Source organism: Camelus ferus, chromosome 16 (assembly GCF_009834535.1).
Source record: "Camelus ferus isolate YT-003-E chromosome 16, BCGSAC_Cfer_1.0, whole genome shotgun sequence".
Taxonomy (NCBI): domain Eukaryota; kingdom Metazoa; phylum Chordata; class Mammalia; order Artiodactyla; family Camelidae; genus Camelus; species Camelus ferus.
In genome coordinates this window covers 36568260-36581195 of record NC_045711.1, presented here as the reverse complement: position 1 = coordinate 36581195, position 12936 = coordinate 36568260, and the positions used below count along the sequence as shown (strand labels likewise).

The window sequence follows — 12936 nt, the reverse complement described above, 5'->3', positions numbered from 1 at the left end:
CTTCTTTCCCTTTCAACATGACATACTCTGGGCACAGACAAAGTAGAGTGCCAGCTGCAGAAGGCTGGCTCCTGAGACTCACCAGGTCAGCTTTGTGGTTGGGCTGCCCTCCTGCAGGATTTGTGGTTCTCCCTCAGGTCCTCCCTCTTCTGCCTCGCCTTCATTCCCCCTGCAGGAGCTGTGCCGAGTATTAGACTGGGAGAGGTCTGTGTGACCCTGGTACTGGAGGGTGGGCAGCCAAGCCCTGACTTCTTGCTTCCTCCTCTGAGGCTGGGCTGACAAAGGGAAAGGAGGCCTGGTGGGTTGTCATGAGTCCCTTGGCCATCTCAGCTGGACACTGCCCCTCACAGGGTCGGTTGTGCCCGGCAGGAGTGCCCACCGCTCCTTTCCTCTGAGCTGCTACGCTGACCTGTCCAGGTGCCAGCTCCAGTCACACCGAGCCTGGGGTCTAACCCGTGGCCAAGGGAGCAGGAGCTGCCCAGAGACATCTGTTTGTTGGTGGCTTGGGAAGGACATTTTCTAGCTTTGGGATTTTATTCCCTTACAATGAAAGGCTGAGATAATCAACCTTGGATAGATGCCTTTCCATATGCTGGTGGTCCAAGTCCCCCTTGTAGCCACTCGTGCCAGGACTGGTGGGAGCTGGACGTGTCCATCAGCGCTGAGCCTGGGCAGGAAGGGCTTCCAGTGTGGGGGGTGGGGGGGAGTGGGGGAGGGGAGGCTATAGACTTGGCCACGCCTCCTGGCTGGCTTTCCAGCTCCCCCCAGCAGGGGGAGATGCCGTCTTCTTGTGTTCAGGAAGGAGGGAGAAAAAGAGGGGCCCAGAGATTGGGAACCTTGTTTTAGGGCTGTGGCGAGGCCTCAGGGCTCGGATCACTGCTTGCAGGCAGTGCCCTGAGGCCCTTCCCACTGAGTTTTCCTGGGGCTCCAGGACTGGCTCTCCCCCCTGTGCAGTGGGACCCAGCGTCTGCTCTTCCCAGAGCCCAGGGTGGCAGCTGGGCTAGAGCTGCGGGTGTCCGGCGCCTGGCAGGAGCCTGGAAACCACATGCCTTTGGACTCCACGGAAGTCAGATGAAACCACGAATTGTAGCTGGAGCACGTGGGTGTCTACTTCCCGCGTAGCCACCTCGCAGGGAGCCCCAGGAAGAGCGGGAGGTCCGGGGCTGGGGATAGAGGTGGGAATGATGAAAGTGGTTAGTCTCCAGGGCCTGGCCGCTCCAGCCCCTGAGCACCTCCCACCTTCTCCCAAAGTCCTGAAGACTCACTCACTCCCCTTTCCTTAGGGCACAGAGCAGCAGGCCTGGGTGAGGGGCAGTTCTCTGCAGTTTCTCTCAGTGCGGGAGCTTTCCCACTTGGCAAGTCCTCGCTAAGTATCCCCAACCTGCCCAACCCTGTGTTTGGCCCTTGGGGAAACAGAAGGAAAATAGAAGATGGTCCATCCCTGCCCTCATAACAAACAAGTTAGTAGGAGAGTGGATTCCGGGTGAGGGGAGGCATGTAGAGATTTCAAGAGATTTCCTTCTAGGGCTGGCTCGTCCTCCCTGGGGGGGGGGGGAGCTGATCCACTTACCTCTGGGCCCTGCAGAGTGCCAGCATTTGACCTGATTAGCCTCTTTTGCAGACCTGAGAGTACAGGCGGAGGCCATTGCTGGGGCTGCCCCCTTCCCCGAGGATGCCACTCCCTGGTGTCTGGCTCCTCTTCAGGCAAAAGGGAACTTGAGGAGCAAGGCTTTATTTTACCGGAATGGATCATGTCTGCTCCCCTCAGTAGGACCGAAGGATGGACAGACTGTGCCCCCTGCCTGGGCTCCACCCGGCCAGCCTGGAGGAGCTGCCCAGGGGCCTCGGCCCGCTCTGTCCTCCAGGCCAATGCCCAGAGGAGAGGGCAAGAGTACGGCTAGTCCCACGAGCCAGTCTAGACGGTGACAGGGCCCCAGGAGGAGGTGGCCAGGTTCCTTAGCCCCAGCGTGGGAGGGAGACAAGCTTCAAGACAACACCTGCCTGCCCAGCACCTCCCAGCTCACCGCATACTTTCTCTCTTTCCCTTTCCCAGCTGCCCCCTCCTTTTTGGGTGACCAGAGAAACTGGGGCATAGGCGTGGGGTGGAGCCAGGAACCTCGGTGTCCTGCCTCCCAGCCTCAGGCTCAGGCTCTGCCTCTGAGCCCCTAGGGGAGGCGGGCAGCTGGCCCTGAGAAGGAGAAAGTGGGTCATAGCCAGCGTAGGGCAGGGGTCTAGGAAGTGGACTCCTGGTGTCCCTTCTCCACTTCGATGCCCTCTGGTGCCCCTCTGTGCTCCCCATAGATGGGGATCTGCCCCACTCTTCTCTTCCCTGCTCCATCCTTCCAAAGGGATTCAAGCCTTAGCATAGAATGGTTGGAGGAGGCAGGATCAACCCTAAGGGGATATGGAAGATGCCAGAGTAGGTGTTCACGTTTTTCCTGGACTTGGTCTCAGATGAGAGGGTTCAGCCAGCACCTAGCATGGGACCTGGCACATGGCAGCTTCCGGGTGATGCCGATGGGCTCCAGCATGACTGGACTGTTAGTGCAGGAGAGAACTGGAGGGCAGGTGGGCCTGATGTCTCCGGGGCCCCAGGGCAGCTGGCACCCCACGATCCATCTGGGGTGCTCCCCAGCCAGCTGTTGGCTTTTTGATTTTTTACTGTGCACAAAGCAGACCTTGCTTTCTTCCTTTTGGTCAGAGTCCCACCCCAGCCTTTTGGGCCCAGAAAATGGGAGCCTTCAAGAGCGAGCTTTCATTAGAGCACTACATTGGTTCTCCTCCTCCAGATTTAGCGGGTTACGAGGCCTGAGCCCAGCCTCTGCAGGAGGAAACGAGGTCATTGAGACTCTGGAGGGGATGGTGCTGGCTTCGAAAAAGCTCATGTACCCCTTGCTTGGTGGGTGCTCTATAAGCTTTGTGGGATGACACATGGGCGAGCTGGATGGGTGGGTTTGGAGAAGAGAAATGAACTACGAGGAGAGGGGCTATAGAGCGGGAAGGATTGTGGTTAAACATTAGGAAGACTTTGATGTATCACTTGAATCTCAGCAGGAAAAAAAAAAAGAAGACACTTGTTCTCATCCCAGGCTTCCCCTCTTACTGCCTTGGAGGATTCTGGGAATGGCAATGAGGATTGCATGGCCATGTCTTTACTTCCCACTTCGTGCTCTTACTGGAAATCGTAACTGCTGGCAACTACTGTGAGCCCCTGGCTCTGGCCACTGCTGGTTGCCCAGTCTCCTGGATACTCCTAGCTTCGGGGAGTTCTGTTTCCTTAGGTTTCTGACTGCTCTGGGTTCTGGGTGCCCTGCTTTTGAGTCATTGTAAGTGATGATTTCTTTTCTTCCAGAACAGGGCTTCCCTGCCAGACTCTCCTGTGCCTGGGGCAGGCAGAGAGAGCCAGGACAGGGCCAGCCAGCCCTTCCGGTTGCTCCCAGCTTGGGTGGGTGGAGTCCTGTCTGGGAGGGGCTGCTGCCCCCAGGTTTCTGGGTTCCCTTGAGTCTGCTGCCTGTCACCCCACTGAGGGCACCTTGGCCTTCCCTTCCCTTGCTCTTGAGAGAGCCTGGTTGGCCAGGATGAGGTTGGGACAAAGAGTGGTGAACAAAGTCCCTGGACCTACCCTGAGGTGTCCACCAACTCCAGACCTCTGTAGGAAGCACTGCTCCATCGCCAGTTTTCTGGAGTCTGCCCTGGCTGAGAGGCTGAGGCTCCAGATCTTTGTTTAGGTCCTGTGTCCCCCAGCTCACCGAGTACACATCTTGCCAGCCAGCCTAGGGTCTGGGAGAGCCCTCCTCTGCCACTTCCCCTGTCCGTGTGCTCCCCCTACCTGAGGGCAGGAGGCCTCTCTGCTGTCCCTGGCTGGCGGGAGTCACAGCCACTGTGTCCTTGGTTGGCCAGCTTCTCCTGGGCTCCCGACAGGAGGGTGAGGTCATCCAGTCCGGGGAGAGGACAGGTGTCCCTGGCTCTGTGCCTGGAGTTGGGGGCAAGGAGGGGCCAGTAGGGGTCTCCAAAATAGCAACTGTGACATCAGGAAGGGGGAGGGGGACACAGACCCAGGAATAACCAGGCTATTAAAAGGCTCCAGTGAGGTCAGGGGGCCAAGTGGGAACTCTGTATCAGTGGGAGGCATAACCTAAGGAGAAAGGACGGGCCAGTAGTGGGCCGGGTAGGCGGGTGTCAACAGTCTTCATCGTGCACAAGCCTTAGGTCCGAGCAGGGCCCAGGAGCAGGGGCTGCTCTGCCAGGCCTGGGTCTGGTGGGGAAGGGCTGGATGCTGGCGGCTTCTTGACTCTTTTTAGAGGGGCTCCAACCTCAAGTCTCTTCCTACCTGGGTACTGGGGGTCACTGTACCTGTTAATGGAAACCCTGGGGCAGCTTCCTGTGCTTCCTGTGCAGGAGGCAGTGGGCTGTGGTGGTTAGGGCTCAGACTTGAACTTCAGACATCCCAGTCCTACCATTGAGCAGCTATATGACCTAGGGTGAGTGACTTAATTTCCCTGTGCCTCGGTTTCCCCGTGTGCACCTATTTCCTGAAGTTACTGTGCCAAATAGATGGGGTAATGTATGTGCTGCTCTTAGCATTGCACCTGGCACTTGACTCGAAGAGCTACCTGTGCTCTGAGAGTGCTCCAAGGGCGAGGCCTGACCAGGAAGAGTCTCCCTGCCCCCTGGAAGGAAGCCCAGCAGCCTCTGGAGGCAGCACCCCTAATGGGTGGAAGGGAGCTGCCATTTAGCTGCTTATCAGGGGGCTCCCTGCTAAGGGGATAGGGAGGCACCTCCCAGCTCTGAGAGAGGGCAGAAGTTAAATCAACTCCCATGGGCTGTTAGAGAGACTCCAGGGAAGATGCAGGGTTAGGTGGGGTGGTTCCTGTCTGCTGCTCTCTCCCAGACCCTTCCGTTCCTTTACTTGCTCTGGTTGGTGAGAGGGAAGATAGAGGATGGAATCTGGCTTTTGGGGCTCTTGCCCCTCGCCTGCCAGGACCAGCGCCAGAGCTGCTCCCAGAAGCATGGGTATTCCAGCCCAGCCTCTGGCCACCCGGCTCTGTGGCCTTGGCCCTGAGTGCAGGCCCTCCCCGTTCCCATCCCCCCTGCCTGGCGCTTCCTCCTGGGATGGAACGCGCCTCCCCCCCACCCCCCTTGGGGCCTCCGCCAGGCCCGGGCTCCTGGCAGCCGGCCGGCGGCTCCCTGAGCATGCTCCACCTATTTATAGACAGGGCCCTCCCCCAACTGCTATTTCAGTCTTCTGCCAGCTGCCGGCGGCTCATTCGGGAAGGAGGAGCAGGGAGCCGGCCCAGAGCTGTCACCCAGGGCTGGGAGGGAACACAGAGAGCCCGCCTGTCTGCTCAGCTCTCCTTCCTGTCTCCTGAGCGCTCAGCCATACCCCGCTCCTGGGGGCTGGGGAAAGGCCAGTGGTCAGATGCCCCTCTAGAGGGGAGCTGGGCCTGTAGCTCCGGTGCCTCCTGGCTCCTCCTGCCGCCAGGAGTGCCCAGGCCGGATGAGGCACCTCCCCACGGTGCGGGTCCCAGCAGCAGTGGCCTGAGGGAGCCCTCGAGCAGAGCAGTGAGAGCCCCACCCGACCACCTTCCCTTTGGCTGACTCCCGCCTCGGGCGGTCCCCCTCCCTGGCATGCTGCTGGTGCCCAAGGCTCAGGGGCTTGTGGAGATGCTGCAGACCATCTATGAGACGGAATCCTGTTTCTCAGCAGATGGGATGCCAGGCCGGGAACCATCCTTGGAAATCCTGCCTCGGACCCCTCTACACGGCATCCCTGTGGCAGGTAAGTGCTTCAGTGTCCCTGCCTGCCCTCTGTCACTGGGCATCCTTGTCTCTGGGGCTGAGCATCTGGCTCCAAGTCTCACCCAGATGGGTTCCTGCTTAGATCTTTCTAGAGGTCTTTGTTGAGAATATGGATGGTTAGGGGAGGTGTGCTCACTGAGATGGGCTTCCCTGCTCTCTCTGGGCCAAAGCCTGCCCACCCCCACCATCATGCCCTCCAGCTGCACTCTGCGGTGTTTCTTCGAGTCCCTTTGGCCTCCGGCAGGGTCGACATCAGCTGCTGGGGGCTGTGGATTACTAGAGGATCTTGGCCTAGTTGGCACCATGGTCAGAGGGGAGGAAGTGGGTCAGTGACTTGCCACCAGGCTGTCCTCTCCCCAGGTTGGGCAAGGAAGGAAGCTATAACCGGAATGTCCATAAGAATAAAGGCTCCCCTGCTTTTCTGGCTGGGTTCTTGGGGGCAGAGGGTCCAATGCAGTGATTTCTGCAAGTTGCTAGTCAGGAGAGCCCTGGGAATCACACTTGGGGAGGAGGCTTGATGCAGCTGTGGTAGAATGGGCAGAGGCTGGCAGCTAGGGTGTCGGGGGCCTTGGCTGCTGACTTCCCCATATCTCTCCTTCCCCAGGCCTTGGTTTATTCCCACCTTATGAGAATGAAAGGATGTTACTCAGGCTCATACGGCTTGAGGATTGCTAGCTCCTGTCACCTTCTCAGCAGGGATTCTTTTGGCTCTTGGCTGGGGGTGGGATCCCCCTGAGCTGGGCCACTCCCTCCCTCCTTCCCAGGAACCTGTTGGCAGCATCAGGCCTTTCTGGCACCGCCTCCCCACCAGGCCGGCACCACAAGATGCTTCCTCTAGGGAGGGGCCTGCTGGACCCATGCCTGCTTGGCCCCTCCTGGTAGTGGCTGGGCAGTTGGATGTGGGCGTCTGTGTGTGTACGTTTGGGGAGTCTTTGCCTCTGGGTACATGGGTGTGGGTCCCAGGCCTTGAATTGGAAGGTGGGAGCCATGTGCTTGTGCAGGTACCTGTGATTTAACTCCAAGCCGTCCAGGGTTAAGGTTGCAGCTGGACTGGGAAGTGTAAAAGGATGAAGGTTTAGGGGAAGATTTGGAAAACCCTTCAAACAGGGCCTACCATCTGCCTAGGCAGGGATGCCCTGGGAGTCTCCTAGGTTCGGGGCATACCCATAGGGGCCAGCCCTGAGGGTGCCCATGCAGGCCCCTAGGATGGGTGTGTAACCCCATGCAGAGTCTCTGCACAGTCCCCCTGGGAGGGATATAAAGGTAGAGGGCTGGTCTAGCCCTGGTCTAGTTGAGCCCACAGCTCTAACTGAAGACCCTGCTTGCTGACCCTTACCCTGAAGCCTTTGGGAGTCATGGTGGTCTCTTGGAAAGCAAAGGGCTGACTGTGCAGGGCATCTGCTTGGGGGCAGCTCCACCGCATTTGGCAGATGCCATATCAGTCCACCCATCCTGCCCTGTCCCCACTGTCCCTTGCCTCCCAGAAGCAGTTGGCAGTTGGCCTGAAGTTTCCTCCTCAACATGTTCTCTCATCCTCTTTCAAGTTAGGCCCCAGATTCCTCGCAGGCTGGAACCCCACTACCCCCATGCCTTCTGTAAGGCTTCCTGGCTTTGCACAGACTGGCCCCCCACCCCTTGGCCAGTCCCGCTCTTCAGATCCCTGTCCCCCCATCACCCGACACACACACACTGCCTAGCCTGAGCGGTGGCGTGGTCCATGCTGGCAGGAGGGAGGTGTGAGTCACCTCAGCAGCTCGGGGAGAGGGCTAAGAATGTTCCCCCTGCGCAGCTCTGATGCCGTGTCTGTGACGCGGCTGGGGACAGATATAGGCCTGGAGCTCTGCTGCCTTGTTTTTTTTTTGGACTCTGGAATGTAAATAGATGTTTCAAATAGAAACGCTTTAACCTTTGGGTTAAAAAAAAATCCACCCCGGATAAACACGGCCATGAGGGCCCAGGCAGCCTGGTGTTCCCCGCCCCCCCACCGGGCCCCATACCCCGCCTCCTCTCCCCATCTCTTGATCAGTCTCCAGACAGGATGCAAAAGCCTGTGGCTAAAAAAGCAGGTGTCCAGGGACGCTTCTTGGGCAGTGTGTGTTGTCAGGCCTCCCAAGCTGGAGGGTTTGGGGAAAGGGGGCTTCCCAGGATGGGTGCTTGTCCTGAAGTCTTTGCCCACTGCAGCAGCCGGTCTTTGGAGCCCTGTTTTAGAGGCGTCCTTTTCTCTCTGGGCTGGCTGGTGCACTGCCATTCCCCAGCACTTAGCACTGTGCCTGGCACATGGATGAATGAATGTTGCTTGAGGGGGCTGGCATCCAGGGTGGACAGCAGGAGTCCTGAGCTCTATTCTGGGGCTTGGCCCTCTGGGTGGATAGACAGATATGGTAAGTTGCCCCAGTGGGGGAGCCAGAGTCTTGGCAGGCGAGCCCATGAAGGATGTGGGGCATTCTCTGCTGTTCCTGCTTGAGGAGGGGGACAGATCACAGCTTCTGCTAGTGCCATCAGATCTTCCTTGAAGGAGGGGGTGTCTGCCTGGCTCTTCCACAACAGCCCAGCCCACAGTGGCACTCTCTCATCCAGGCTTGGTCCCGGCTCGGGTAGCCCAGGAGCTTGAACCCTGGTGTGGGAGTCCCAGGGACACAGTTCTGGGGGATCCCCTGCCTCCCTTCTGTTGGGCCTTGGGTTTTCTTCTGGGCTGGACTGGGCAGAGCTGCTGCTTGGGCAACATGCAGGCTGTTATGAACAGGCATGGAGGAGGAGTCTCCTTTCCCTGGTGAGGGAGGGTGTGAATCCCGATTATGCCAGGAAGGGATGCTGTGGATGTTGAGAAGCACCATGAGGTTTGGGTTTGGTATTGGAGTTTCCCCTTATATTCTTACTCCCATTCTTCACACCATTCCAAGCTTGGTTAGGTGTGTGGGTGTCTAGGTGTAGGGGCGCAGGGAAGGTAGGAAGAGCAAGACTGGGTGGGAAGGGAATTAATATTGTAATGTGCTAAATGACAAGGGTATCAGGTGCTTTCCTTACCTTATCTCTTCTAGGAAGGTTTTAATAGCCATGTTTTACAATTGAGAAGGATCAGGGAGGTTAGGGAACTTGCCCAAAGTCACAGAGTAAGTGACAGCTGGTCAGGGCTCTGTGTAGGGCCTCTGCTCACCCACATAAGAGCTTCCCTGTGCAAATTTTTAAAAGGCAGCCCTTTTTCCAGATGGCTGTATTCTCATGCTAGAGTGCATGGCATGGCTTAGCCCTTGGAACCTAGGCTAGATTTCAGCCCCCAACTTGCCCCTTCAGTTGGGTGGCCTTGTGCAGTACATAGCCTGTACAACCTTATGTGGCGCACCTGTCTTTATACTTCCAAAGTTTGTGCTCCTAGACTATAGAGACCAGTCTGGCCTTGGGTGGGGAAGGGGGTGGGTCCTGAGGTTTCTGAGAGGAGATTGTTTTCTATAACCCACTTGATCAGTTATTTTTCCCTCCTTGTAGGGATTTTAGCCAAAGAGGGAGAAGGGGGCTCAGGAATACAGATGAACACCCTGTCTCATTCACACTACCTCCCCTGCCCCCATCCCCTCCTATCTCATCCCGTCTTCTTGTTTTTGAGACCCTCAGCTGTCCCTTCCCTGCTGCACAGCTGCCAGACAGGAAATCGGATTAACTGTGTCCATATGCACAGCTGTAACAGCTGTCAGGTTGGCAGCAGAGATGAGTGCAGCCAGCCGGGGGACACTGTGAGAAAGCAGTTCTCAGACTTACAGTTGCCACAGAATTACCAAGGGGATGTATTCAAAAGCAGATTCCCAAGCTTTGCCTCAATCCCCACCCCAAGGTTTGGATTTCCTAGGGCAGCCCCTGAACAAGTACTTTTTTTTTTTGATGTGTGTATATATATATATATATATATATTTTTTTTTTTATTGAAGTATAGTCAGTTTACAATGTTGTGTCAGTTTCTTGTTTACAGCATAATGCTTCAGTCATACATGAATGTACATTCGTTTTCATATTCTTTTTCACCATAAGTTATACAAGATATTGAATTTAGTTCCCTGTGCTATGGAACAAGCATTTTTAACACATCTCAGATGATTCGGATGTGAGTAGGCTCAGACCATGCTTGGAGGAAGGGCTTTGTGGACAGGGGTCATGTGGACAGGGTCATGGGGCCTAGCAGCCTGCCAGTGGGTGTCACCAGTCTCCCTAGAAGGCCTCAATGGGCTTTGGGCTCTTGGGAGAGGGGCCTCTTACAGAGGGAGGTAGGCTGTTGCCTCAGTCGAAGTCATATCCAGCTCCCAGCAGCCTGGCAGTCTGGAGAGGGAGGATGTCTTGAGACACTGGGGAGCAGGTGTCTAAACCCTAGCCGGGGTAGGGGATTACAGCAAGTGGCCAGGTGGACAGGGCGCCCTGCTGGATGCTCAGGGCTGGGTTGTGCTCGAGGAGTAGAGGCAGGGCTCCCGCACTGGGGCCCCTGCCATCCACCCCAGGTATGGAGCGAACAGTCTCAGCAACAGCTGCAGGCTTTGAATGGTAGTGTGCCTTTTAATTGCCTCTAGCTTGGTGCCCAAGTGTTTCCTGGAAGTGGCTGGGCTGGGAGAAGTGAGTCTACTTCTCCTCCAGAGAGCAGCCCAAGATCAGTGACTAACTCCATCTTCATCAGTGAGATGCTTTGTGCTTTCCACCAGGGCTGTGCATCCCTTAAGCTTGAGGTCCTTCAGAGACAGTCTACCTCAAGATTTTGGGGGGTTCCATCCACTTGGACCCCATTTCCCCCCGCACTCCTGGGCTCTGGTGTTCTAGGGCCAACCAGGTGCCCCGTCTAGATCTCTGGATCTTTAATGCAGAGTTTGGCTCCTTACTCCCTCTCTCATTAAATTCAGGAGCAGCCTTCGAGATTTCTCTTGTTTTTTAGTGGGAGGCAAGAGAGAGCCAGAAGACCCAGGGTTAAGCCCCGGCTCCTATGCCTCCTTTCCAGGTGATGCTGGATGAATCTCTTCCATCTCTGGCCTGGCTTTCCCCCTCTGTCAGTGGGGGGAGTTGAGTCACTGATCTGCAGGCCCTTCCTGCAGTGCCTTTCTAGGAGTCTCTGAAGTTAGTTTCACCTTGTTTCTGCCTTGTGAGAAGAGGAGCTTAGGGTCTCCTGAGTCCTGGCCCCGGGAGGATGTGGAATAGTCCTGGGGAAAGGGGTGTCACCTGCCACAGGAAGACTTTCTGAGTGCGGAGAGCTAGGGTCCCAAGAGCGGGGACCAAAACTTGTGCTAAGTATTGCTTTTGAGGGATGGATGGAGCCCACCACTGAGGACTGAGCCTCAGAGGACAGAGTGGCCCTTCTTGGTGGTAGCAAGGCAAGGGGGGACAGGAGGGACAGGCTAGAAGTGCTGCCATTGGGAGGAGGCCCTTCCCAGAGACTCCTTCCCCAGTGCTGGGATCCGGTTCCTGGCCACTCCAGCTTGTGTTATGTGGGCCCCACTGGAAGGGCTCTGATTAGGACAGGACCACAGAGCAACCTTGGGACAGTCTGAAATAAGAGAACTGGGGCTTTGTTTTGGCAGAGGTCTGAACTTGGCTTCCTTAGAATTCAAGCCATCTGTGAGTTTGTCCCTAAGTAATTCTAAGTATTTTATTTTATGGACTTTAGAAGCATTCTGAGAAGTCCATAGGCTTCACTTGACTCCCAAAGGGGTCCAGGACACAAAGAATGTCAGGAGCCATTAATAACAGCCTGGACTAGTACCTCCTGAGATTTTCCCAGGCTCTGTGCCAAGCTCCACTGCAGTGTTATCTCTCCTGAGCCCTAACAGCTCTGGGAGGTAGGTGGTATTCTTACTCCCATCTCAGAAATGCCCTCCCAGAGCACAGGGACAGCTTGGGGCCTTGCCCTAGGAGGTGGCAGAGCCTGACTTGGACCCTGGCGTTCTCTTGCTCGAGAGCCCTTGCTCTTTGCCATCACATGGTGTGTGTTTGCTTGCGTTGCATGAGGCGTTGTGAAAATTGCTAGGTGAGAGTCATCCCCAGCTTGCACATGTGGAAACGCTGTCTGAATTGTGGTAGAACCTGTTGAGCCTAAATTGGCCTCACTAGTCACGTAAGAGCACAGAAATAGATCATGGGAAACCGTCCTTGGTGGGGAGGGGTCATCGCGTCATGGGGAGGAGTGTGAAATGCTGTTCCCTGCCTCCTTCCAAAATCCTTCAAGGCCAAGAAAGGGGCAAGAGCCTTTTCCCATTCTCCAGAGGGACAGAATGAGGTCACTAGACATTTAAGGAAGCTGCTGACTCCCCACCCTGGTGAGGGAGACCCTGGGGGCTTGGGTCCTGGTGGAAGGCATGGGGTGGGCTGCTGCCTAGAGGGGCCAGTTATCCAGGGCTGGCTCATTCTGAGCACCTGGGATGCCCCATATTGGAGTGAGTGCTGCATGGGTTAGTGTTCAGAGGGAGCCCGCCTGAGCTGGGAGTCAGAAGACCTGGGTTTGAATCCCTCCTACCTAGCTGGTGGCCATTTTTGCACAGCAGCCTAAGAAGCTTGGTTTCCTCGTCTGTGTTACGTGGGGACTGAAACAGATGCTCTCAAAGGCCCCTTTCTCCCTCTCCCCTCTTTTGTTGGGGCAGCTTCTCAGATCCAGGGCTTATCTGTAGAGGCCTCATTTTCGTCCTGTGTAGACTTTCCAAACTGCTTAATGCGTCCCTCAGTCATACTCCACGAACCCTGACTCCCCCCACACCCCCAGCCTTCTGTGGCTGGTGGCTCCCAGGAGCAGGGTCTTTTTACAGCCAAGTTTTAAGCTTAGGTCTGCCGGGTGGGGTCCATACACCCCTCCCTCCAGGGTTTTTCCAGGGGGAGCTAAAGGTACCAATGATGCTAGTGTTTGGGTCCCAGGGATTCTGGAGTTGGTGACTTTTCCAAGAGAAGGCTGAGAGCTGGGCCATGGCTTGAGTTGTGTTCAGAGCAGGAGGAAAGCTTGGCCTTACTCTTGGGCAGCTAGATTGGTTTTTTATTTTGAACCGTTTTCCCAAAGGTGCTGCTAAAACCTGCTTCTCGTGTCCTCAAATCCCTTGACTGCTTGGGGGCCGTGTCCCTTTGCCTGGACACTCTCTTTTTAGTCTAAGCCTCTGCTGGCAGTCATCCCAGAGGTTACCCTGTCAA

General features: G+C 56.4%; 1 protein-coding gene across 6 annotated transcripts in view; it reads left to right on the top strand.

The window, feature by feature from the left end:
* HDAC5 (histone deacetylase 5) overlaps nt 1–12936 on the top strand; it is a 34620-nt gene that overhangs the window by 7164 nt on the left and 14520 nt on the right. For 4 of the 6 annotated variants that reach the window (XM_032457318.1, XM_032457316.1, XM_032457319.1 and 1 more), the window contains one exon: nt 5708–5779. In XM_032457318.1, coding sequence (XP_032313209.1) covers nt 5708–5779 — 72 coding nt within the window. Of the gene's footprint in view, nt 1–5704; nt 5780–12936 lie in introns of all 6 variants that reach the window. The other 2 variants (XM_032457317.1, XM_032457315.1) reach the window with 1 other exon arrangement.